General features: G+C 39.1%; 1 protein-coding gene across 1 annotated transcript in view; it reads left to right on the forward strand.

Annotated features, from left to right (window-relative positions):
- The first annotated feature begins 194 nt into the window (after window positions 1-194).
- The window catches only part of nf2a (neurofibromin 2a (merlin)), a 33,906-nt gene continuing 9,248 nt past the window's right edge, over window positions 195-24,852 (forward strand). Inside the window, exons 1-13 of the mRNA XM_037680224.1 lie at window positions 195-397; window positions 1,908-2,033; window positions 2,433-2,555; window positions 8,417-8,500; window positions 15,713-15,781; window positions 15,923-16,005; window positions 18,085-18,160; window positions 19,097-19,231; window positions 19,471-19,545; window positions 19,640-19,753; window positions 21,010-21,132; window positions 21,354-21,571; window positions 23,774-23,879. Of these exons, the coding sequence (XP_037536152.1) occupies window positions 284-397; window positions 1,908-2,033; window positions 2,433-2,555; window positions 8,417-8,500; window positions 15,713-15,781; window positions 15,923-16,005; window positions 18,085-18,160; window positions 19,097-19,231; window positions 19,471-19,545; window positions 19,640-19,753; window positions 21,010-21,132; window positions 21,354-21,571; window positions 23,774-23,879 (1,446 nt within the window). The 5' untranslated portion in view covers window positions 195-283. The remainder of the gene's footprint in view (window positions 398-1,907; window positions 2,034-2,432; window positions 2,556-8,416; window positions 8,501-15,712; window positions 15,782-15,922; window positions 16,006-18,084; window positions 18,161-19,096; window positions 19,232-19,470; window positions 19,546-19,639; window positions 19,754-21,009; window positions 21,133-21,353; window positions 21,572-23,773; window positions 23,880-24,852) is intronic.

Consider the following 24,852-nt stretch of genomic DNA (forward strand, 5'->3'; position numbering starts at 1 on the left):
TGGCAGCGTAAGTTGTTGTTTTTTTGTACTGGGAGTTTTTCTCTCCCAGTAAATTAGTAGTAATGTACGATTTTTTTTTTATTTTTTTTTTACAGTTCAGATATGACATAAAAAAAGTCTTAAAACTTGAATGAGACTTGTCTTACAAATATCCACAGCAGCTGAAAAGTCACATGTACTCATGTGTAACAACATGCAAACTAGCTTGTTATTTTGGTCTTAGTTTACTCAGTTTTAAAGGGTAAAGCGGAAGTACTTTTATCTAGTAAAGCTTACTGTCGCCATGGCAAGCGCCCTAGCAGCAAAGATGGGATTCAACTCTCTGATGAGAAAACAAGCCAAGAACTTTAAAGTCAGGATCTGCACCATGGAGTCAGACATGGAGTTCAGCTGCGAGGTGAGTTTAAAAAAACAAGTCTTCATCTGTACATTACATGTGATTCTGCCCGAGCACCACTGAAATATTCATCAGCTCGCCCTGTAACTACAACTCTGTTTACACGTGAGGGCACGTTTCACTTCCTGACGTTAGGTGGCAGCAAATAACAAAGTTACGCAGTGGTTTTACTCCACGAACTAACAGGAGTTTTAACGTTTTTGCTGCAGTGCAATCTGATATATTTAAGTCAGCAGCAAAGCTTTCATTCCTGCCAAAACTTGTTAAAATGCACCCATCTCCAGATTGAGTTTAAAGGGTTATAATTTCAGCTATATCACTTTGTTGGTGGTGTATTTGAAATGAATAACTAGCAGAGTTCCATGTCTGTATTTAAAAGGGTGGAACTCCTCCAAGGTTAGCAGATGGTAATTATACACAGCCACAAAATGTTAGTTTCTGATTTCTATTTCCAGTGTTGGAATGATTAGGTTGAGCAAATGCATGTAAGTAAGTTACCTAAGTAAACTTTAATTCTGCCTCGTTTTGAATTATTATTATTACTGTTATTGTTTTATTAGCCTAAAATCCATCTTTAAGGTCTTAATATTCTGTTTGTTTTGTTCTTAATAGTATAATAGAACACAGTAAACATATCAAATGTTTTAACAAACAAACGTTTTTTTTTTTTTGGTGGGAAATATAATTTAAAGTTTGATGGCAACACCACATATAAAACAAACAAACAAACAAAAAAAAGACACGGGAACTTAAAATTTTAAAGACTTTTGAATATCCCATCATTTGCACTTCATGGTATCACCAGAACAGGTCCGACTGTGTTCTGGATGTCACATGGGCTCAAGAACACTTCCACAAATCATCTAACACAGTTCACTATGCCATCCACAAACACTGGTTAAAGCTCTATCACGCAGAAAAAGAAGCCATAGGTGAACACCATCCATCTTCTTTGGGTAAAAGCTCATTTAAAACGGACTGAGGCAAAGTGGAGAGCCTTTCTGTGGTCAAACAAATTGAAATTTGATTATTTATTTATTCTTTTTTTTTGTGGGGGGGAAGCACAAATGCAATGTCCTCTGTATTAAAGAGGTAAGGGACCATCCAGTCTGTCATCAGCACACATTTCAAAAGCTCGCTGCTCTTATGGTGTCTGAAAAAAACACCATTAATGCTGGAAAGTATATACAGGATGTAGAACAACAAACGAGATCTTCAGATCATTGCATCCTGTTTTTATTCACATTTTACACAACGTCCAAAGTTTTGTTTTTGGATTCAGGGTTGTATACAAAGATAATAAAATAAAATATATAATCTATTAGAAGATTCATAAACGATTTGTGTGGGGATGTTTCTAGTTTCGTTTCTTTTTTTTTATTGTATGTACCTTGGTGCCTTTGTTAAAGAAACCTGTGTAGTGTTTTTCTGTAAGTGTCAAGTTTCACAAAAGAAGGTTACTTATCATATTTCTTATGAGAATAATGGAATGAAAAACATCCTATTTCAGGTTAAGTGGAAAGGAAAAGATCTTTTTGATTTGGTGTGCCGGACTCTGGGTCTGAGGGAAACCTGGTTCTTTGGGCTTCAGTACATCATAAAGGACACTGTGGCTTGGCTAAAGATGAAGAAGAAGGTTAAGCTCGTTTTACCATTTCCATATATTTATATCTATCTATATCTATCTATATATATATCTACTATTTATATATCTATCTCTATCTATCTATCTGTATATAGTTTTCTACATTCACCTTAGAATCTAGCTGTTTTTTGCTACCACTTTCTTTTAGCCATCCTATTTGTAAAAAAAACCCCAAAAAACTGCAGTATGACTTTCTAAAATTGTTTATTGTTGTTGCTGTTGTCCATTGTTGTCTTTTTTCTTTGTTGAAATCAGGTCTCTCTTGTAAATGAGTCCTCGAGGCTCAATGGGATTACCCGTCTAAATAAAGGTTGAATGAATGAATGAATATATGTGTGTGTGTGTTAAACTCTGTATTCACTGAGGAGATTTTGATTTATTGTCTTATAGGTTTTAGATCAAGAGGTGCCAAAAGAAGAGCCACTCACATTTCACTTCCTGGCAAAGTTTTACCCAGAAAGTGTTGAAGAGGAACTAGTACAAGATATCAGTCAGCATCTTTTCTTCCTACAAGTAAGCAAACGTGTTACTAACCTGCTTTTGGTGTCGTCTTTGTATTCTGTGTTCATCCATCCATTATCTTTACCTGCTTCTTCCTTTTTGGGTCACGGGGTTCACTGGTGCCCATATCCAGCAGTCACTGTGCAAGAGGCGGGGACACCCTAGACAAGTCCATCACAGGGACACGTGGAGACAAACGAGACAAACAACCATTCATTCCCTCATTCACACCTAGGGACACATGCATGTTTTTGGTCTGTGGGAGGAAACCGGAGTACCCGGAGAAAACCCACGCATGCACTTAGAACTTGCAAACTACACCCAGAAAGTTCCCCGATTGGGATTTGAACCGGCGACCAGCTCGCTGAGAGGCAGCAGCTCTACCAACTGAGTCACCGTGCTGCCCAAAATATAATATTGAGTTAAGATATTTGAGATTTTAGTTTTGGTCAAGCATAAAATGCTTAAATTTAGCAAAATTGCTGACACATTTTTCTTCCACATTCTAAAGCTCACTGGATTGTTTCTGCTGTTGATGCTGAGCTAATCACAGCATTATTCTTTTATTTTGTTCATGAATATACTGCTACTGAGCTACTGTATTACAGATGTTTGTAAGAAACATGTTATGATATTGAGCTTTTGGTGTAATAGCTCAACACATCTGGCTGTCAGTCTTGTTTACAGAAGTTATCCATGTTTCTCTGGAGCAGTGAGAGGGTGGAAAACATTATTTGGAGAAGCAGGAAATTTGGCCTTAAAATTAAATTTCTACAGGCTGAGATACATGCACGTCTCTCACAAGAAGTTTGGGATTACAGTTTGGCTGGTGGGCAGACACTTTTTCCAAATTTCCCAAAAAGGAATTTTAATAAAGCTTGGAAAGAAAATATTCTTGAAAGCTGACCTGCTGTAAAAAATACTACGGTTACATTATTTGCATTTTAATAGGCACAATATAAAAAACAGTTGACCTTTAACCCTAAGCATTTAAGATGCTCTGCATATTTAAGATTATTCATTTCAGCTTTGGCTTATGTGCTTGTATCTTTATCTGCAGCTTCAGTTTGATCGTCATCCTGCGCCAACAGGGGGCACACGCTCACAGGGTTTCTTAAAGTTGCTCAGCAGAACCCTCTGTAATACACTTTGTTTCCATTGTCCTGGTCTGATTGTGTGCAGCCATGTGGAATCAGTGCACAACACATTACTGCTGCCCTTTATATCCTTTTAATGCTCTCCAGAGGAATTCCTACAAAGTCTACTACACCATTCCTCCAGCTTGAGATGAGATTTGTTACCGTTCTTCCACTGTCCAGTGCCACCAACCACATTTATTAATTATAGGCTTTAAAGGCTCTGCTTTTGACCTGGTTAGTGACATGTTCCCTGTGGGATACACGTTCCCATGACAGTTTCATAATATCAAGCCCGTTATGCTAGTTTAGTTACTGTTTGGCACTTTTGTTCCCCAACGTTTAAACAGATCTACTTAAATAGAAAATGCTTATGTGTGCTTAATTTATTTTAATGCATTTGAAATGGGTTTTATTTCAGTGCAAAATATTGCATAAACATGTACAGTAACATTTAGTGCAATACGCAGCTACAATGGGAGAAGAATACAAAAAGGTAGCGCATCGCATTGCCTGTCGTCTTATTTCTTTTTCTCTCATTAACTCCCGTAATGTCAGGAGGAGGCCCCGGTTCAGATGGTGTCAGAAGCGTGACAGCTGGATTAGTGCTTATCAGAAATGATCACCCATCCAGATACACGCACTCAGGCCCAAACCGCCTGCATTTTAGAGCACTTGCACAGACACATGCTCATCTTAGTCACGTCAGCCTGTGATTGGAGCAGCAGCGTGTTTCGTTTGAAAATGGGATATCAGCCTCCACCTCTTAGTTCTGGTTATGATTAGAAAGTGTCACCTCTGACTTCACACCTTCGTTAGCTCAAGACGAGAAGAAAGCATGACGGACTTTGCAAATGACAAGGTCTGAAGCTTTAAATTGTCCACTCATGTAATGAGTGTTAAAGAACATTTACCTCATGTAACCACAGGTTTGTGGTCTGTATGTAGCTATTCAAGTCTTCATTCAGTTCGATATTAGCTTAAGAAAGAGACACCTGGTAAGATCTGTCCTTCTGAATTAAGAGATTTTCCTTTAGCTTTAAGCTAAAGACAACTTGGATTAGGCATGTTTACTGAACTGAATTCACCGACAGAATTAAGCAGAAGTACCACAGATTCCTTGATTGTCCATACAAAACATTATTTGGTGCTGTTAAGCCCCTGTAGCTATTTCATGTTAATCCACCAAAGTTCAGTCAGGTCATCTGGACATTTTTTTTTGTTGTTGTTGTTGAGACGTTTCGTCCTTCATCCAAAGGACTTCATCGGTCCAAGGAGCCACAACAAACTCAGTCCCACAAGCAGTGTGGGTTTGCTGCGACTCCTCGGACTGAAGAAGTCCTTTGGATGAAGGACGAAACATCTCAACAATAACAACCACCACCAGATTATTCAGAATGAAATTTGATGTTTTGAACCACTTTGGATGCAGCTGCATCATAGTGGGAGAGGACGGGCCCCAGAAACCATCTTATCAGCAAACTGGTTGGTCCACTATGGGTTTGTTGCTTGTGTGACTCAGTTTGTTATGGCTCCTTGGACTGATGAAGTCCTTTGGATGAAGAACAAAACGTCAGATTTTCTACCTGTATTACTGAGCATGAACTTTGATATTTCATGTTCAGTTTTAGGATATTAATTTTACACAATTTGTATAAATGTCTAAACTTAGCAACAATTCATACATTTTGCCAGCATTTAAAAAGCTATTCAGTCATGAAAATTAAGGTTTATCCTATAGACACTTCCAATATTTACAGACACTTGGTTCTTTTTATATTTCGCAGTCTACAGGAGGGCTGCACAATATATTGAAAATTAATCATTATTTGCAACATCAGTATGTCAAAGGACTATTTAGGCTGCAATAAATCATAAATCATTATATTTCAAGTACCATGCATTCATCTTCTCCAAGCTAATAATATATTTGGTCAGTCAGTCTCAAATTTAAACCCAAACCATTTTGAAGTAAATTATTCATCTGCAAGAAATCTGACAGTTTCAGTCAGTTTGTTCATTACTGATCATCGCCACTAAATTCAACCCAAAAGCAAAGCTTTATTTCCAAAATAAGGCTATAAACGCCTCATCATTTTAACAAATGAAGAAAAATAAAGTTATTGTGCTGTTGGTGTTGAAGCAGATAAAATTGAAGTTAGATTGGGATTGTACTGATGAATAAAAAAAGGACAGGATAAAATGTTTGCTGTTGAGAAACAATAAAAATAATTACTAGCTAGTGAACATGTTAGCATATACAGTATATGACCCTCATTTTGCTTTTCAGTCGTAACGTTAAACTTTAGACCAAACAATATATTTTTAGGGGAAGAATCTCACCTGTGAAGCATAGTGAGGAAAAAGTTCTTAATTGGACTTGCTTTGCCGTGGGATGAACTTGCAGTCACAGTTCCAGGTCTAAATTATAGATTTGATCAAAGAGTGCTCACATATGATGCGGGGTTATCTACCTGAAAGTTAAACTTGACCTGGAAGTGAACTTTACCGTAAGCTGATGATCCCAAGCATATTAACAAGCCTCATCAAACTGCAAAGAAAATCAGAAATTCAGGCTTGTAGAAAAGGTCAAGTCACAACACAGATTTAAGTCCTGTTTCAGAAGTCCTGCGCATGGCTGCGAATGAGCTGCGTGTACAGTAAAATAGTCATTATCTCCTACAACTGAAGGAATTTTCCACAGAACATTGGTCAACAGTCTAACACCATAAAGAAGTTCTTTAGATGGTAAACACACAACCAAGGTTGTTTAACCATTGACAAGTAAAACACTTACTGCCTTTGCTTTCTGTATAGGTGTTAACTCTTAATTATTGTCTTACTGGTAAAATAAACATAAAAATAACTTGTCTAAATAGGTAAAAAAAAAAAAAAGGGAAACAAAAAAACTGTAATTACTAGAATATGTCCTTATTTTTTGTTCTGGAGAGGAGGGTCGGTTGGATAGTCGAACCTCGGATTTAGGAGGAGCAGTGTGATTTTCGTCCTGGTTGTGGAACATTGGACCGGTTCTACACCTTCAGCAGGGTCCTGGAGGGTGGGGAGATTGCCAAACCAGTCTACATGTGCTTTGTGGACTTGGAGAAGGCGTTCGACCACATCCCTTGGGGAACCCTATAAGGAGTACGGGGTACCGGGTCCTTTGATACAGGCTGTTAGGTCCCTGTATGACCGGTGTCAGAGCCTGGTCCGCATCGCTGGCAGTAAGTCGGGCTCGTTCCCGGTGAGAGTTGGACTCCGCCAAGGGTGCCCTTTGTCACAGATTCTGTTCATAACTTTTATGGACAGAATTTCTAGGCACAGTCAAGGTGTTGAGGGGATCCATTTTGGTGGCCTTAGGATCACTTCTCTGTTTTTTTGCAGATGATGTGGTCTTATTGGCTTCATCAGGTCATGATCTACAGATTTCACTGGAGCGGTTCGCAGCAGAGTGCGACGCGGCAGGGATGAGGATCAGTTCCCCCAAATCCGAGGCCATGGTCTTGAGCCAGAAAAGGGTAGAGTGCTCTCTCTGGGTCGGGGAGGAGGTCCTGCCCCAAGTGGAGGAGTTTAAGTATCTTGGGGTCTTGTTCACGAATGAGGGAAAAATGGAGCGAGAGATTGACAGGCGGATAGGTGCGGTAATGGCAGTGAAGCGGGCGCTGTACTGGTCTGTCATGGTGAAGAGAGAGCTGAGTCAAAAAGGTGAAGTTCTTAATTTACCGGTCGATCTACGTTCCTACCCTCATCTATGGTCATGAGCTTTGGGTTGTGACCGAAAGAACAAGATCACAGATACAGGCGGCTGAAATGAGTTTTCTCCGCAGCATGTCTGGGCTCTCCCTTAGAGATAGGGTGAGAAGCTCGGTCATCCGGGAGGGACTCAGAGCAGAGCTGCTGCTTCTCCACGTCGAGAGGAGCCAGTTGAGGTGGCTCGGTGATCTGGTTAGGATGCCTCCTGGACGCCTCCCTGGTGAGGTGTTCCGGGCACGTCCCACTGGGAGGAGACCCAGAGGAAGACCAGGACACGCTGGAGGGACTATGTTTTTTGGTTGGCCTGGGGGTGCTTTGGGATTCCCCTGGAGGAGCTGGCCCAAGTGGCTGTGGAGAGGGAAGTCTGGGCCTCCCTACTTAAGCCGCTACCCCCATGACCCGACCCTGGATAAGCAGAAGTAAATGGATGGATGGATACCCTTATTCTTATTTTACGTAAGGTTGAATTTACTTGACTTGCTCTTTTTCCTTTTTTTTCTTGCTAAATGTAATTTTCACAAGCGTCCATCAGGAGTTAGAGGGATTCTGTTCTGGTTGTCAAACACACATCTGTCCAAAACTTGTTTCTAGTTACTTCTTACTAAAGCATAAAATATAAAACTTTTAGTTGTATACTACCATATATGAGTCAGTTTAAATATTCTCCGTTTAATGTCCTTCATGTTTTCGTATTACTTTGCCTCTCTAAAGTGAAGGAAGAAATTCTGCTCAGTACATCCTGAAGGAAAGCAGTCTTGATTTAAAGTAAAAAAAAAAAAAAAGATTCACGTGTGTGAAATAGTGCCCATTGATCAAATAACAGATTTGATTGTGCTTTTACAAACAACCTAATAGCGCAAAGTGTTACGTGAAATTGTTTCTTATTTATCAAGTAAAATAAATGTTCGCATAACTGACAAGGGCTTTGTTCATTCAGGCAACAAAGCGAGTTGTGAAAGCTGATCGGGTTTAGTTTGTCTTTAGGTTAAGGAGAAGATCCTCGAGGAAGAGATCCACTGTCCTCCAGAGGCATCCGTGCTGTTGGCTTCTTATGCTGTCCATGCCAAGGTTAGTAATTTGATTTAGTCATTTTCAAGAAGTTTTGTTCATGCATTCAGTTATTTGTCGAGAACTTCTCCTATCTGGTCTCATCTTTTGGACTTTTCACATGGTGAGAAATTTACTGGGTGTTTTTTTTTTTAAATTATATTTTCTTCTGATTTCACTCAATATCGTTATTGTAAAGAAAATCAGTGAAGACAGTAGGGGTGTAATGTATTCATACTAAACCATCAGGGTCCGGTGCATGAGAGCAAACAGAATGTGTTAGCTAACAATCATTACTCTTATTTAGAAAAGGGTGCATATATTTCTTTTAATTACCTTTCACTAACTGAGACAAGTAACTATTAAAGAAACTAAGTAATAGTAATAAAACAAAACAAAAAAATATCTATAAATCTATCTATATCTCTGTCTATCTCTATATCTATCTCTATACCTCTCTATCTATATAAAATATGTAAAGCACTCTACACCAAAGCAAAGTAAAAATGTCTGATTCAGATGACCTGCCTGTTTGCTTCATTCAGCAGTTTGGAAAAGTTTTGTATGGGGCTGAGGTAGCTCAGCGGTCAGTGGTGCGGGCCTGTAATCTTTTTGGCTGCAGGTTTTTAGCTCAGGTTGTGTCCGTAAGAGCATCCTGCTTAAGAAAACAATTGTCAAAAACTTTTGGACAAGTTTGCTCGCTGTGATGAAGGGATCATCTTAAAGAAACGGCACCAACAGTTTGGAAAAGTTGTGCATTGATCTCCAGTAACGCTACAGAGCAAAGTGTTTGCTTTCTGGCATTTAACATAGTTAAATATGCCACTAGGTATTTAATTAACACCACTTGTGTATAAACAGCATAAAAGTGCTCACCTAGCTAAGAAACTAGATACGAGTGTTTACCAAGTTGTTGTGCTTTTTCATTGGGAGATGCGATTCATTTCTGTATTGCCTTTTATTGTTTATTAAGTCTAAGACAAATTAAATGACACAAGCGCAAGTAGCTCAACTGAAATCCCTTGCATTTTATTATTTACAGTTTTATAGCATTTAAAATAAAAAGTAAAATCCACTTCATATTTCAGCGGAAAATGCCCTAAAGACAGACTCTGGTTCCTGCAGTTAAAACATACCTGCAGGTATTTGGAAGCTGCTTAGAGCCGTCTCAGAGGAGCTCATTAGTGTAGTCCAGGGATCTGATCAGACGGCCTCTCAGGTGAGTGCGTATCATTATGGCTCGTTGGCTGGCCTGAGGGTGTGCATGTTGACATGAGCAAAGTAGAACAAGAACGTGGATGAAATTCTGTCAGGTCGTTGCAGTTTCTCTAAAGTAAATGTGACGGCCCATTCTCATATTGATTTTGAGTTCCATCATGGAGTCCAGCTCCAAACTGACTTTTGATTTTCTTTCATCAGGAGTGCCTTTTCTTTGTCCTGAGATGAGCCTAATTGGTGGTATTTTAGATTATTGCATTTGAATGCTTCTCCGGTCATATAGCTACCAATCGTTAGGCAGATTTTTGCCATAATAATCTTGACTGATGGTCAGTTATTAAAAAAGGCCCATTAGAAGAGCCAGTAGCTCCAACATTTGGTGATAAAATGTTTAGGAAATATTTAAAAAAAAAAAGCTTTATCCATTAGGATATGAAAACAAACAGTTGTCTGGTTTAGAAAATACATTTTTTTGTAATTGATCTGCTGAATCTGCTCCTAAAAACTCTGTTTTTAAAGGCAGAGGTGGAATTACATTATAACTGGCCAGTGTTGTTCAGAAAAGACCAAGTTTAACAAATCAATATAACTATATTTTATTTGCGTTATTTAACTTATTTTTCCTGTTTTAAAGGCATACATAAACTTTGGTTTACATGCTTAGGATTAAACCAGTTACCTGCAGTCCATAGAAGCTGCTGTTCCGGGGGAAAAGCTCTCCTAATAAGCATCAAGCAATCTCAAGCGTTTTGCTTGAAGGATCCCATCTTTTTGAAATCCACTAGAAAACATTGGGAAGACTGCAGTGCACATTTGACAGGCGGGCAGGATTTAGCCACCTGAAAGATTTGACCAAGACCACTTAGACTACGCTTTCCTATAATAATTTGGCAAGCCTAGTTGAAAAGAGACTGTGGATTAAAAAAAATCTGCAAATCGACTTGGGCCTTGCACTCCCTGGTGTGGGCACCCCCATTCTGGAAACAGCAAAACTGTCTGGTTTTATTTATTTAAGTCAACATTGATTAGATTGAGTACGACTGGCTGGCGGTGTAAAGGGGCAGCAGCTTCTTGGTAAGTACAACTGCTGTTGAAATGTTTTTGAGAGACATTTTTCTTCTCATATCCTCCTGAACTGTTGTACGTGGAACATGCACATGGTAATGGACATACTACAAGATTCCAGCAAGAGGCAGGGGACACCCAGGACAGGTCATCTGTCCATCACAGGGCCATTACAGAAACACACAAGACACAACCGTGCTCACATACTCACTCCTTAGAGTGCAAACTAACCCAACATGCGTGCTTTTGGGTTGTGTGAGTAAACTGGGGAAAACTTGCATAGACGGAAAGAACATGCTAACTCCACACAGAAAGGCCTCAGCCAAGATTCAACCTTTATTTATGTATACAGCTTAGTATAAATTAAAGTTTCAAACCATAGACGTACTTGCTGTCGGACAACTATGCTAAACATCACACAATTTTTCTCCTTCCCTTTGTTTTATTTCATGACCAATGAGAAAGCAATTGTCCAATTTGGTGGATAAACTGTGATGCCACAAAGCTTTTATTTTGCTGTTGTCATGACTTGATGTGCTAAACAGCCATCTATACTGTATATTCATTCATTCAACCTTTATTTATACAAGTTAGTCTGAGTCACATGGACTCATTTTCAAGAGAGACCTGTTTTAAACAAAACCACAGGCGAGATACACACAACAATAGTCATAAAAAAAAGCATATAAAAGGAAAAGTTAAAAAAAAGCGACAACAAAATAAAAGCAAGCTACATTATAAAATGGGGTAAAATACTAAAAACGGGAATATAATACGTATTTTTATATAATACGTTATAGTGTATTATAATGAAAATATAAAGTATTTACACATTTATTCAACGTAACAAAAATCAGCTGCACTAGTGTCATAAATTCAAAAGTATGATATTTTTTAAATACCAATTAATTCATGAATAGAAGCAGAGATCAATTTAAATGCAAGTTGACTGCTTGTCTGTAAAGGCATCATTCATGGCCACAAAGCTATAATTTTAGTTTAACTAGCACTAATTCAATTAAATTCAAAACACTATTAATCCCAAAGTGAAATTAAATGTTGTAGCTCATTATCCTGGTTTCATTAAGAGCTGTTATAAATGTTGATGGCTGTGGGCAGGAAGGATTTCCCGCAATAGTCCATCACACAACAGTCTGTCCCACATCGGAGCTGAAGAAACTGGCTGCAGATGCCTCTCGGTCCTCCTGGGCAGCAGGACCTCCTGAATGTTGGGCAGAACGCCTCCCTGAGCGATGATCACTCCTCTCAGCAGCTTGTCGTCATGAGCCGTGTTTCCTGCCAGCTCCAGGATCTCAGCAGTCACTTGAGCACCTCCACCAGGTAGACGGAGATGCATCCACGGCACCTCCTTTACAACTCATTTAGGATTTGGGGCAGTAGTTTGAGCTTTGAGATGTTAATCAGCTGCTCCCAATTGTAAAAAAAATGTCCAAAAGTTGAAGGTTTTCAGTAAACATCCTTCCAGCTGCACATCATCATCTGAAAAAAGCCATCGACATACAGAAAAAAAGGAACTAAAGTTTTCAAAAGCAATATCCCAGAATGAAAGTAACAGCTACTCCAACATGCAGCCACCTTGAGCGGCGCAATTCTAGAATGTGATCATTCCAAATTTTGCAGTATTTGTAAGTGAAATATACTTACAGTATATTTCTACTAGCATGCATTTAAAATCCTGCAGATATGTGTATTTAATTGTGGATGTTTTTGTTTGACCTTCAAACAAAACAATCAGTTTATTTCAGCTTTAAATATCTTCGTAGGCCCTCGGAGGTTCCAGTTATTTGTGATTTGAGTTCTTAGTATGCTCAGTATTACAAGAACGTCAACTAAACAGCTGGTGTTTAAAAAAAGAAGGGGGCGTCTCATCTGCAGACATGTGTAGCACTAGGGGATGAGGTTGTTTCGGCTCATCCATTTTGAATGTGACAGGCAAACAGGCATAAGTAACACTGATGGGAATCTTTGTGTTTCATGAGAGGCTTCAATGAGTCTGGTGCCCTAAACTAAAATCTTTGAAAATTTAATATGAATACCGCAAGCCTGTTCCCTTTGGAGATGCATTTCTTTTTCTTTTCTATAACGCGACACTGATTATTTCCCATTTGTGTGAACAGATAATTCCTCACCAGATATGCTGTGTCCGTTTTACCTGATGCGTTTTTCAGAGCACATTACTGTACAGCGTTCTCATGTACATCGCACATCAAATAAACTGAGTTTGTTTACCACTCGCTTTTAATTCAGCATCCTAAAATGATCTTTAGGCACAAAAATGCATCCAAACATCTTGCAGTTAAAGAAGAAATGCACAAAAGTAATGAATTGCTTTTCAACGCCAGTGAGAATCTTAACATTTTCACAATTTTGCCATTAATGGTTGTTTTTATCCACATGGTCTGAATAAAACAAACAAACAAAAAAAAAAGTTGTCTTTTGATAGGGAACCATTCATTAAAGCTCTCGAACAGCCTCAACTGTTAACAGATGAAAGTGTCGACACCAGCTCTGCTATTTGGTTCCACCTAGCATTTTTTGAAATAATTGTGAGAAAAGTAATTTATAAGGAAGTTTTTGAGAGTAATATTGCAGTAAAAGTACTACCCTATCTCCCTAAACTCAAGCCAGCAATATCAAAATACCTCAGTAGGTCCATATATCATGAATAATTTAGCAGGTTTAAATAAACGAGTAAGAAACCCCGGGGAGTAGAAGAGGTGATGGAAACTGAGGGGACAGGATCTAATTAAATAGTCTTCAGCACCTCAGTTCTGCTAGTCACTGCACTGATGTTCCAGACTCTGCAGAGTAAACTGAGCTTATGAAAGTGAGGTTGGATAAGAAGTGATTTCAGACTGGTGCCCTCACATCAACTCCACTTCTTGTAATGAAAATTTAAATGCAATCAACGATTATTCTGTCATAGTTGAATATATTATTAAAGAATGGACATCGTCATGTTCAAAATAACTGGATGTTTGTTAAGAACAACAAAATGAGTTTGTTGTGACTTTAAAGTGATTTTTTTTAATCACTTATACTATTTTTTTTCCTACACCATGTAATGAACTTTATTATGCACCATAAACTGTTCATTGCTTAAATGTGCTGTGGTTATGATTTTAGAGAAATTATCATGCAAAGGTTGTACAGGTAATTATTGTTGCACAGTAGCAAAAACTCACATCAACGTTTGATGTTTAGCAACAATAAAAGGACTTAAATTTTGAGAACTCCAGATGCAATGTGAAATTTTGGTGTCAGAAACAGGATTATGTTTTTTGGGAGCATTTATTTTCCCGCCAAGATATGGTCAAAAATTGTTTGCATTAAAATAAAAGAAACGTGTGAAGAGGCAGATAAAGCACTTTTTTTGGCGTCAAATAAAAACAACAAAATTATGCAGAACTTTCTGGAGTTTTGTCGATGACGGGTTGTTTGACATGAGAAAATAATTAATTAATATTTCTCTTAAAGTTGATTATCAGCATTTGTGGAAATATGTTGATTAAGCCTTTTTTTCTCCTACAATAAAGATGCAGAATGAGAAGCCATTTATTACTAACAACAAAGAAAACAGACTAAACAGTATTTCAGAGTCACTCAGTTTCTTTGTCGTTCGCACCACATGTGGTACATGGGGTGGAACAAAATTATGTACACAGGGTCCCAGTTACATCAAACAGTAAAATGTAAAAGAAAAACAGTAATAAGATCCAAGATATGAACTAAGAAAAACATCAACTAAATAATACACTAAGCACTAACAGCATAAAAACAATACGCCGAACAGCAGCACGAACTGTGTGAGCAGATGAGCACGAATGAACACAGCAACATGAAACGGATCAGCAGCAACATGAAACAGATCAGCAGCAACACGAAACAGATCAGCAGCAACATGATGTGATTTTTCACAGTGATTATTCTGGTTAAATATTCATGAGTAACATCCTCAGGGTAGAAGCTGTTCCTCAGTCTAGTGGTTCTACACTTAATGCTCCTCAACCTCTTTCCTGAGGGCAGCGGGGCAACAAGTTTGTGTGCTGGGTGAGTGGGGTCCTTCATGATGCAGATGGCCCTCTTCCTGCATCTGGAGGTGTAAATGTCTGTTTCATAAAAATGGAAGACTATATTTTTATTTAAAGTTCACATGATGCTGCTCGCAGAGTGCTGTTTGTCTATGATTTAGTTTTGAAATAAACAGAAGCTTTAAGATGCCCTTCCTAAAAGAACAGTCTACTCTGATTGGTCAGCTTCCTTGGATGAGCTCGAGAATTTCCTTAATTGGGTGTAAAGTTAGTAAACTCTTTCACCAACACAACTCCTACCCCTCCATAAAACCAAGAGTTTTTAATCAGCATTTTAAAATATTGTAAAAAGGACAAACTCTAAAATAGATTGAAGAATATGAACAAGAATCTTCCAGGCTTTTTCACATTAAATGTATCGTTTTACATATATAGAGATGAACTTTAACTTCATGCAAAAATCAATATAAAAAACCGTAAAAACCTAATATGTCCATTTATTATTGAAAGTATGCAATGACTCTTTATAGATAAATGATATTGACAACCCACTTTTTAAAGCGGTACCCCATCAATATTTCATGGCCTTTTAAAGAGTTTTACATTAGCCTAAAAAAAATTCCCCACAGCACATAGGCCATGCCATTGCACTTATAGCCGTCTTCATTCATATGCAATATAATTTGTACCTCAACAACTATAGTAATAGTTCTTACCTTTCCAAGTGGTCTTCGTTTCCTCTCAGCTCTCTAATAGCATCACTTAATCCTCCAACAATTGGGCCACTGGATGTGCAGTGAACATTAATGACCACGTTTCCCAAGATGCAGTTGTACTGCATGGACATCTCTCAGGAAATGGGATGTTTGACTCATTTTTGCTCCATTGCTTTATACAGTATGGAGATTATGACCCTGATGTTCATAAACCAGGCTTCTTGACCGAGGAGGAGCTGCTGCCAAAGAGGGTGAGTGATAGCCGCCTTTACTAACCGTCATTTATACGCAAGTGTGTTGATATATTTGTCATAAGGTCTTACTCTATGCCTGCATGGTACTGGATTGTCTGCTGCTATTCATGCATTTACACGTTTGTCTTTTTATTACAGGTAATTAATTTGTACCAGATGACAGCGGAAATGTGGGAGGAGAGGATCACTGCATGTTACGCTGAGCACAGGGGTAGAACGAGGTAAAACTGGCTGCTTTAAACCAGGTTGCTGCGAGTTCAACAGTCTTAAGCACAATTTAAGATGCAAGTTCAAGTGAGGCATGCTGAGGACTTGGTTCAAAATAAATGTTTCTCTTTTATACAAAAACGGGAGTCTGCTTGAATACTGAGATGCAGAAAAAAAGATGCACAAGTGTTAACGAAGAAGATCACAACAAAAACACTTGTTTCTGCCTTCAGGGAATTTTGCTGAGCTATAAAAATGATGTAGTAAAAATACATTAACAGAAAAATGAAAATTGGGTCATTGTGCACTTGCACTTTGTTTTGCAGTTAACTTGAGACAGAGTTAAAATGGATGTGAGCGGTTTCAGGGATATAAAGTGTCCTAAATCTCTCTGGCGGAGAGATTTATGACTGGAAAGTGAATTCTAATAGACAGAAACCTCAGCACTGGAAAAGTACTAACTGAGTCACTGGTCAAAAAGCCTATTCTCCTTGAGCAGTTGAAAAAAACGTAGGGGTTCTTATATACGTATTTAGCACAGTGATGAAGGGTTGTAGATGAAGATCAGCAGTAATGTGAACCCTAAGGCAACGTGTTACTGAAAACCTGTCACCATTAGTGTTGACATAGTAATGACATGAATTTCAATTTGGGGGGGAGGGGGGGGATTACATTTACTAAATTAACCTGTTAACAAATACAAATACCTGCATTTTATTATCAAAAACAGGTAGATTTGGCTTTTTGTTTTGTTCCAGATCACTCTGCAATAATCAAATGCAATCTGTCCAAGCCCACATTAGGAGAGAGGGAAACAGAACATCCAAGTGGACACGCTATAAACTCCCTCTCCTTATCTCAGATAATCACCTGTATGACATCTTACAGTCCGCTGCAGCCTTCCAAATAGTCAATTTGCATTTGCTCTCTTTTTGTAATGTCTGCAGGCGTTTTCATTGGAGCAATCGATTCTAGCAGCACATTGAGGGTAACTTCGACTGCTCCTGGCAATGGGAAAAGTGTCAGTCACCTTGTTTTAATAGAGTACCCTCATCTGTACACTGGTCCATAGGCTTTTGGAGTTTGGTTTAAAATTAAGACACAAGTGCCACGTCAAAGTAGCTGAGAAGTAACCGGTCGTTTGTATCTATATATTGCTTGTCGAGTGAAACCACGGGCGACACGGCGGTGCAGTTGGTAGATCTGTCGGCTCTCAGCGAGAAGGTTGCTGGTTAGAATCACCAGGGGCCTTTCTGGGAGGAGTTTGCATGTTCTCTGTGCATGCGTGGATTTTCTCTGGGTACTCCGGTTTCCTCCCACAGACTAAAAACATGCACATTAGACTGATTGGGAACTCTAAATTGTCCCAAAGTGTGAGAGAGAGTGAACGGTTGTTTGTCTCGTTTGTGGCCCTGTGATTGATTAATTGATTGATGGATGGATGGAGTGAATCCATCACCTCTTGCTCTTCACTGCATAAATCAAGTATTTCTATTAGAATTTTGCCGTATGAACTTAAGAGTATGCTTCGTGTCCAACCCAATGAAGTTTTTGTTTACTTTGCATTTTGATTTCTTGTCTCTTTAAACATTCATGAAGCTTAAATCATCAGTTTTCCAACCACCCATATCAAACAGCGTTGTTACAAGTTTGAGCTCCAGCACGGCCTGATTCTTCCTCACCCATTAAAGTATGCTAATGACTTGCTTTTGATAATTTAACCCTGAATTCCTAACAGATCTGCCAACATGCTGAGAGAAAAGAGCAAGAAGAAACGAGTTTGTTGTCTTTGCTTGCTTTCCAGCTGTATTTACTGTCTTGGAGGCATCAGAAAAGTCTTGTTTTCCATCAGGCATGACCCCAAAAGCCTGTTAGGGAGTTATAGTCGTGTTTTGTGTCGGTGGAGTGTCGGTTTTTTTAATCCCTGCGAGAGAAATGTGGCAGAGTTTTGATAGATGCTGCACACAAAAGCAAAGGAAACAAGGTCTGATCGTTTTATTCTTTCTACTTCTGTTTCTCCTTTTCTCTCCTATTCTCTGTGTTCTTTTGAGTTCTTCTCAATCTTTTTCTCCCTCTATCCATTTTTGAACCAGGGATGAAGCTGAGATGGAGTATTTAAAAATAGCTCAGGACCTGGACATGTATGGCGTCAATTACTTTTTAATCAGGGTGAGTTGATGCAGCTTTGCAGTTTTATTACAAAATAAGCCACAATACAGTAGTTCCTTGTTTATTCCGCGGGATCTGTGCTCTATAAGTAGTTGTCTGTCTGTGTCCGTCCGTCCGTCTCTAGATAGATACTGTAGATATAATAAATAAAATCTTCCCACACTCTTGCAATATTTTAAACAATGTTTCTAAACGCTCCAAGAGCACAGAATGTCATGATTTCAGCTCCCTGCCTCGTCTGCTCTTTGCCCACTTCTCCGTTCTGCATGGTGAACAGCTGATCAGCTGCAGCAGGAAGTTTATCCTGCAGCATTAAGGGCTGCACAAAGCTGCAGGAGGAAGATTTTTCTGCAACTCTGGGCTGCACAAATGTGCAGCAGGTGCTAAATAATTTAAAATAATTTATTTTAAATAAAAATTCCATGCCAATCGTGAGACTCATCCATCAATCAACCAATGGTGTGTCATGTCCAATCTTATTTTGAAAAACCGCGATAGAGCGAGTCCACGATAAATGAAGTGTCAAGTAGCGAAGGATTACTGTAAAGTATTTTTAGCCATAAGTAATGAAACTCACCTTTGAAAATTATGTGTCTGGAGTTTTGAACATTACAATAATTAATGTTTGATATTTGCTTTTGGCGTATTATGACCGAGTCGTCGACAAAACAAATCGGAAACCCTTTAAGTAAGGCCTGTTTTCATGCATTTTATTCAAAACCAAGCTATTTTAGAAAGTCAAGCTCAGCTTTATATATTTGATATTTGAACATGAACAAGCAGCATTGTTCGGCTCAATTCTAACAAACAGTTTTGGCGAGCAGAGCCACCTCTGTCAAATGCAGGTACAAATGAATGGTGGCCGGGAGCATGGTCTCACAGCTGCTCGCTTGTGTCGAGCAGCAGAAAAGCTTTTCTCCCTCTGATGTGGTTTAGAATAAAAAGGGAACAGACCTGCTGCTGGGAGTGGATGCCCTGGGTCTGCACATCTACGAGCCAGAAAACAAGCTGACACCGAAGTGCTCCTTCCCGTGGAACGAGATCCGCAACATATCCTACAGTGACAAGGAGGTGGGAGAATTCACTGTTAAACATGTTTAACAGCAAATATTGTAACATGTTACTTATCTAAGTAAATGACGGAACAATCAGTAATTCAATTTAAAGTATCTCTGGCTTCCAACATAAGAAATCTTGTCTCACGTTCAAGTTAAGTTTGAAAATATTCTACTGGTTTTGTTAACAAACTTAAGAAATAATGTCCTGTCCCATCAGACATTAACATCCGTTTCTGGTCTCTTATCGTTTAGTTTACCATCAAACCTCTGGACAAGAAAACAAAAGTGTTCAAGTTCAACTCCCCCCGACTGAGAGTCAACAAGCTGGTGAGCTCAGCTGACATTGTCAAAGTTATTTAGCCTTCCACAAGCAGCAGTGTATCCGTTTAAGGAACCAATTGGTTTTGTTTCTGCTCTTCAGATCCTCCAGCTGTGTATCGGGAACCATGACCTGTTTGTGCGACGACGACGTGTGGACTCTCTTGAAGTGCAGCAAATGAAGGCTCAGGCTAAAGAAGAGAGGGCCAGAAAGCAGGTACCAATAACAGAGTGAAAAACATCTGATTTTTTTATTTAAATGTTGAATGCAACTTTTAACCAGCAAATCAAATGCAAGGTAATACAATGCTATATGCACTGGTGTTTTACAAATGCTAAACTTTGGATAGTACATACACTATTCTTAGGTTAACCTCAGAATGTATTGTAATAGCTTCTTTAACTTTAAGCATTACTTATAAAACAGAAATGCATAATTTCAGGCATGTTGCATTGTCTTTATTGGCCTTTAAATGCCAAGGATCAGGTTTTAGGATTCAAAAGTTCAGACAGACAACAAGAGCATTTAAATAAATGTATTATTGTTTTGCAACCGCTGGTGGGAGCCTTGAGTCCAAACAAGTCCTCTCAGGCAGGTGATAAGGGAGCCACCTGTCGGAGCTAGATGAGATGCAGCTGCAGAGTTATCGTCCGAAAGACAAAGCAGGGGTCGAGCGCGGGGAGTCAGAAGTCCAAAATCAAATCCATAGGCCAAACCTCAAGGCAAAAGGGGTCGTCATTACCAGGGTCCGAAGGGCAGAACAAAATCATACGAGGAGCAGGCAGAGCAGTAAATCCGAAAGACAAGGCGTGAGGTCGAGACAAGAACGTCAGGCGTGAACATGAACAAAATGGCTAGATATCTAATACCATGAAGGGTTTGATAATCTGGCATAGGTTTGCTGTGGATGGAGCTCTTAGTGTGGAGCAGGTGCATGGCATGAGCGCCGATTAGTGACGGGGAAGTGGCCGTGGCAGAGAGCGGCGATCGTGACGTTAAAAGCATTTTCCCAATACTTTTTAGTATTAGAGTTAAAGCCAACACAAAATGTTCCATTTTTAAATTGCATTTCAAACTAACATTTGATTGTGTTCTGGGAAAGGTTTTTTTTGTTCCCATTTTATCAGCATACAAGCACTTCCACTGCAGTCAATTGTTAGAAACTTGTTTTGTTATACAACACTTTAATCAAATTTCTGTCACATTGTATTTCTGTGCACAGGTGGATGGAAATGTGCATTACCTGCAATCAGTTTAGCTACTCATATTTTATTTATGTGCTCATATACTTACTGTTATTATATTAGAGCTTAAACATGTACAGCCTTTAGTCTAAACTTCAGTTTTGCCTCACTTTTATTCACACTCGTGTCTTATAATGAAACCAGACATACAAGTTTCATCATATTACCATATTCGATATGCTTTCTTTCTCCACTTTTTAACCATGTTGTGTTTTCTGGGTGATGCAGGTAGAGAGGCAGCTTCTGCAAAGGGAAAAGCAGCTACGGGAGGACGCAGAGAGAGCCAGGGACGAGCTGGAGAGGAGGTTAATTCAGCTGCAGAATGAGGCTCACATGGCCAATGAGGCATTGGTAGGGTTATGAGGCTTTACTCAATCTACATTTCAAATTTTTGCTTCCAGTAGCACACAAATAAAAAGGCGTTGAAGCAAAGTTATTTCTGCTTTGGATGCACATTTATGTGTCACTAGTTCTCGGTTTCTCTTTTTCCAGTTTCTCTGTCGATTTTAACTTTCCTTGCCCCCACTCTTCTTGTTTGGCCTTTAATCTCCTCCCTCCCTGCTTCTCTCCAGCTGCGTTCAGAACAGACGGCGGACCTCCTGGCTGAAAAAGCCCAGATAGCAGAGGAGGAGGCCAAGCTGTTGGCCCAGAAAGCTGCTGAGGCTGAGACTGAGATGCAGCGCATCAAAGTGACCGCCATACGAGGCCAGGAGGAGCGACGCATCATGGAACAAAAGGTGCTGGAGGCTGAGATGAGAGCACTCAAGATGGCTGAGGAGTCAGAAAGAAGGTGGGGAGGAGAACAAGACGGAACGAGTGCACTAATGTGGAGAGTACCATCTCTGCCACAGTGTCTTTGAATTGTGTCTGTTTAGCTGTGGCAGTTTTTGTGTCTTTGTCACTATTAGACCATCTCTCATACTCAAATCCTCCGTTTTTGTTTTAATCTCACACAGACACTTACACAACATGCAAACATGCTATACATTTAAATATCTCATTAGCTCGTCCTGATAACTTGTTTTTTTCCTGCGTTTTGAAATTTGATTTTTAAAAATAATTATTTACTTTCAGGAGATTGAAATTAAATGTTTTAAGTACAGCAGTCCCTCGGTTCTTCGCGGTTCGACTTTCAAGGACTCATTCTTTCGCGGGTTTTTAACGCAAGATTGTAAATGGCACAATTGACTTATTGATGGGAGGGGTATAAGACATACCCCCCTCCTTTCTTTTTTTGAGGATGAGCTGGAGAGGAGGTTAATTCAGCTGTAGCATGAGACTGTCACAGCAGTAGCGAGGAGGAAAGACAGACCCCGCCCCCTCCGTTCTCTTTCTCTGCTGTGACAGACAGCCTCAGAAAGAGAAAGAAGTGGACAGGGGGTGGGGTCTGTCTTTCCCCTTGCTATTGCTCAGGGAGCAGATTAATAAATGCAGAATATCAGAGAAAATGCTTAGGTGGAAAAATAAAAAAAGTGAATCAGCTTAAAAAAGAGAGAGTGACCGAGTGCAGCTCACTCAGGTATAAGACAGACACTCCCCCGCCCCCTCTTTTCTTTTTCAGAGTTTCTGAGGCCGTCTGTCACAGCAGAGAAAGAGAAAGGAGTGGACGGAGAGTGGGTTGTCTTTCCCCATCGTGTCCCAGAGACACACAACAGGCGGGCACGCAACAGATAGCCTCAGAAGAAAGAAAGTGTGTGTGTGTCTGTCTTATACCTGAGTGAACCGCACGAGCAGCATGGATTGTTTATTCAAAATAATGAAGTGTGAACATTGTTAAGAACATTGCAAGAGTGTGGGAAAGGTTTATTTATAAAGCCTTAAAATATATATCAATACTAAAATAAATACAACGTCCCTACTTCGCAGATTTTCATCTATCACGGGGGTGTCTGGAACGTAACCCCTGTGATAATTGAAATGTTTTTGTGGTATTGCGCAGTTTAATATGAAAGTTTTCAAACAATCGGTTTCACACTTTGATATGAAAATAGAAACTCACTGTGCTCAAAGCGCAGAACACACAGCTCAGTCAAAGAGCAGGAGCTGCTAACTTGTTTAAAATCCTTTCATTTCGAATGGTTTGTTTTTGCACAGAGTCCAGAAAGAAGGTTACAGGCAGCTTGCTGCAGACACAAGCAAATAGCTCTTAAAAAGCTTTTATTTATCAGCTTTTCCCGAAGCGCGACACTTTATTTGTGGTAGTTAATTGTGAGGAGTGGTATTGATTCACAGTGGAAGGCTTTAAAACCTCGTTTCTTTTACTTCCCGCTGAAACTCTACACCACTAAAAAGATTTTGTTCTGTTTTTCTGTGTCCCAAGTAAAAGCAATGTTCTTTTCTCTGCTTTTTGGGGTTGATAGAATGAGTGAAATTAAGATCAGGATAAAATGATGTTTTTAGTTTTTGAAGTTTAGCTCAACACAGTGACTTGGAGTGGTGGAATTGTCAGCCAGCTCTGTATAAAGCTACAATCATTTCATATTCATAACAAAACACCATACATAGCATCACTAATATCCCTTCACAGTTTCTACTTGACAGTTTATTAGGCAATCACTTCAGATGGGTACCATTAGCCACTTAACTCTAACTGCAATTTCTGGATGAGCACTTTTCTGCACCCGAGAAAATTTAAACCTGCACCACTCAACATGTAAATGGTAACGGACCCATCCACTCAAATGCTTTCAGCACGACGCTCCCCCACATCGACAGAACTGAGCATTCAGGAACGCAATAAAAAAAAACCATGAACATCGGCCTAAAACATTATTACATTGTTCACAGTAAATGGTGAAACAACAGAGACAAAAACAATTCTCTTGTTGAGTCAAACATTGATTATCTGAGTAATGACAGAACATACTTGGATCACTGAACACTGAAATGCTGATTATTTAGGATGATGAGTATTTGATTTTAATTGTTCTGTTTCTTTGGAAAGTCTTTTTGAATTGAAATATTAAATATGTACTACCTGTTTATCTGTTAGAGCCAAAGAGGCTGAGCAGTTGAAACAGGACCTGCAGGAAGCCAAGGACTCAGAACGCAGAGCAAAGATCAAGCTGCTGGAAATTACCAGCAAAGCCATCTATACGGTAACTGAGCTGCATGCAGACACTAAAACAATGTGGTGGGGAAAAAACAACAAAAACACACTGATTTACAGTCTGACATGGGAATGTTCATTAGAAAATCTGAAATGCAGAAAACGATATCCCTTTATTCAAGTAAAAAGTAATTTTCTTAGTTTGTTTGCTGAGATGCACTGATTTTATCTTTGCATTGCATCTAAAATATCTGACAAAATGTGAAAAATACTGATCACATCTTAAAGTGATGGATCAAAGCTCCCTAAAACGTCTTCTTTAAAATTTAAAATAATAATAATTAAAATACATAATTCAAACGGTACCTGTAAGTCAAATATTTTAATACGAACATATTAAAAAGGTGAAAGCATGAACTCCTGTTAACAATCAGAACAAGCGGTACGTCAGTATTCTTTTGACATGGTAACCCAGATTTTGAAAAGAACCTTTCTTACACCTAGATGTAGCCACATACCAAAATGGAAGCCAGGACCACACTTATTTTTCAAGTTGTCATGACCACGACATGCACGCGCAAACAGATGGATGGACCGAGGGTATTTCCAATTACCAGTTTTTAATTAACATGCAGGAAAGTTTTCCCGAATTATATTCTGCTATATTTGCTGGAATTTGGCACTGCTGTGGTTTGGATTAAATATATATCTTTACTTTTCATTGGTTTAACAGTTTTATCTTAACTCCAAAAATACGCTCACTGTCGCGGGCAAATTTAACCTCGCAGAGCTAAACCACAGATACTTGCAGAATATCGAACAACGCACAAGGCAGCCCACGCAGGCGCTTCCAACATTTTAAAACCCTACACACTTCATATTCATCTTCCTGTTCATACACACACACGGTGGCTGTTTATAGAATATTAAACTCTTATCAGCTTATGAATGAAAAGTTTTCACCGACACACCCACACTGCAGTGCATACATGCAAAAAAGATGCTGCTGCTGCATTTTCACT

This window comes from Nematolebias whitei, chromosome 8 (assembly GCF_014905685.2).
Source record: "Nematolebias whitei isolate Nwh7 chromosome 8, NemWhi1, whole genome shotgun sequence".
Taxonomy (NCBI): domain Eukaryota; kingdom Metazoa; phylum Chordata; class Actinopteri; order Cyprinodontiformes; family Rivulidae; genus Nematolebias; species Nematolebias whitei.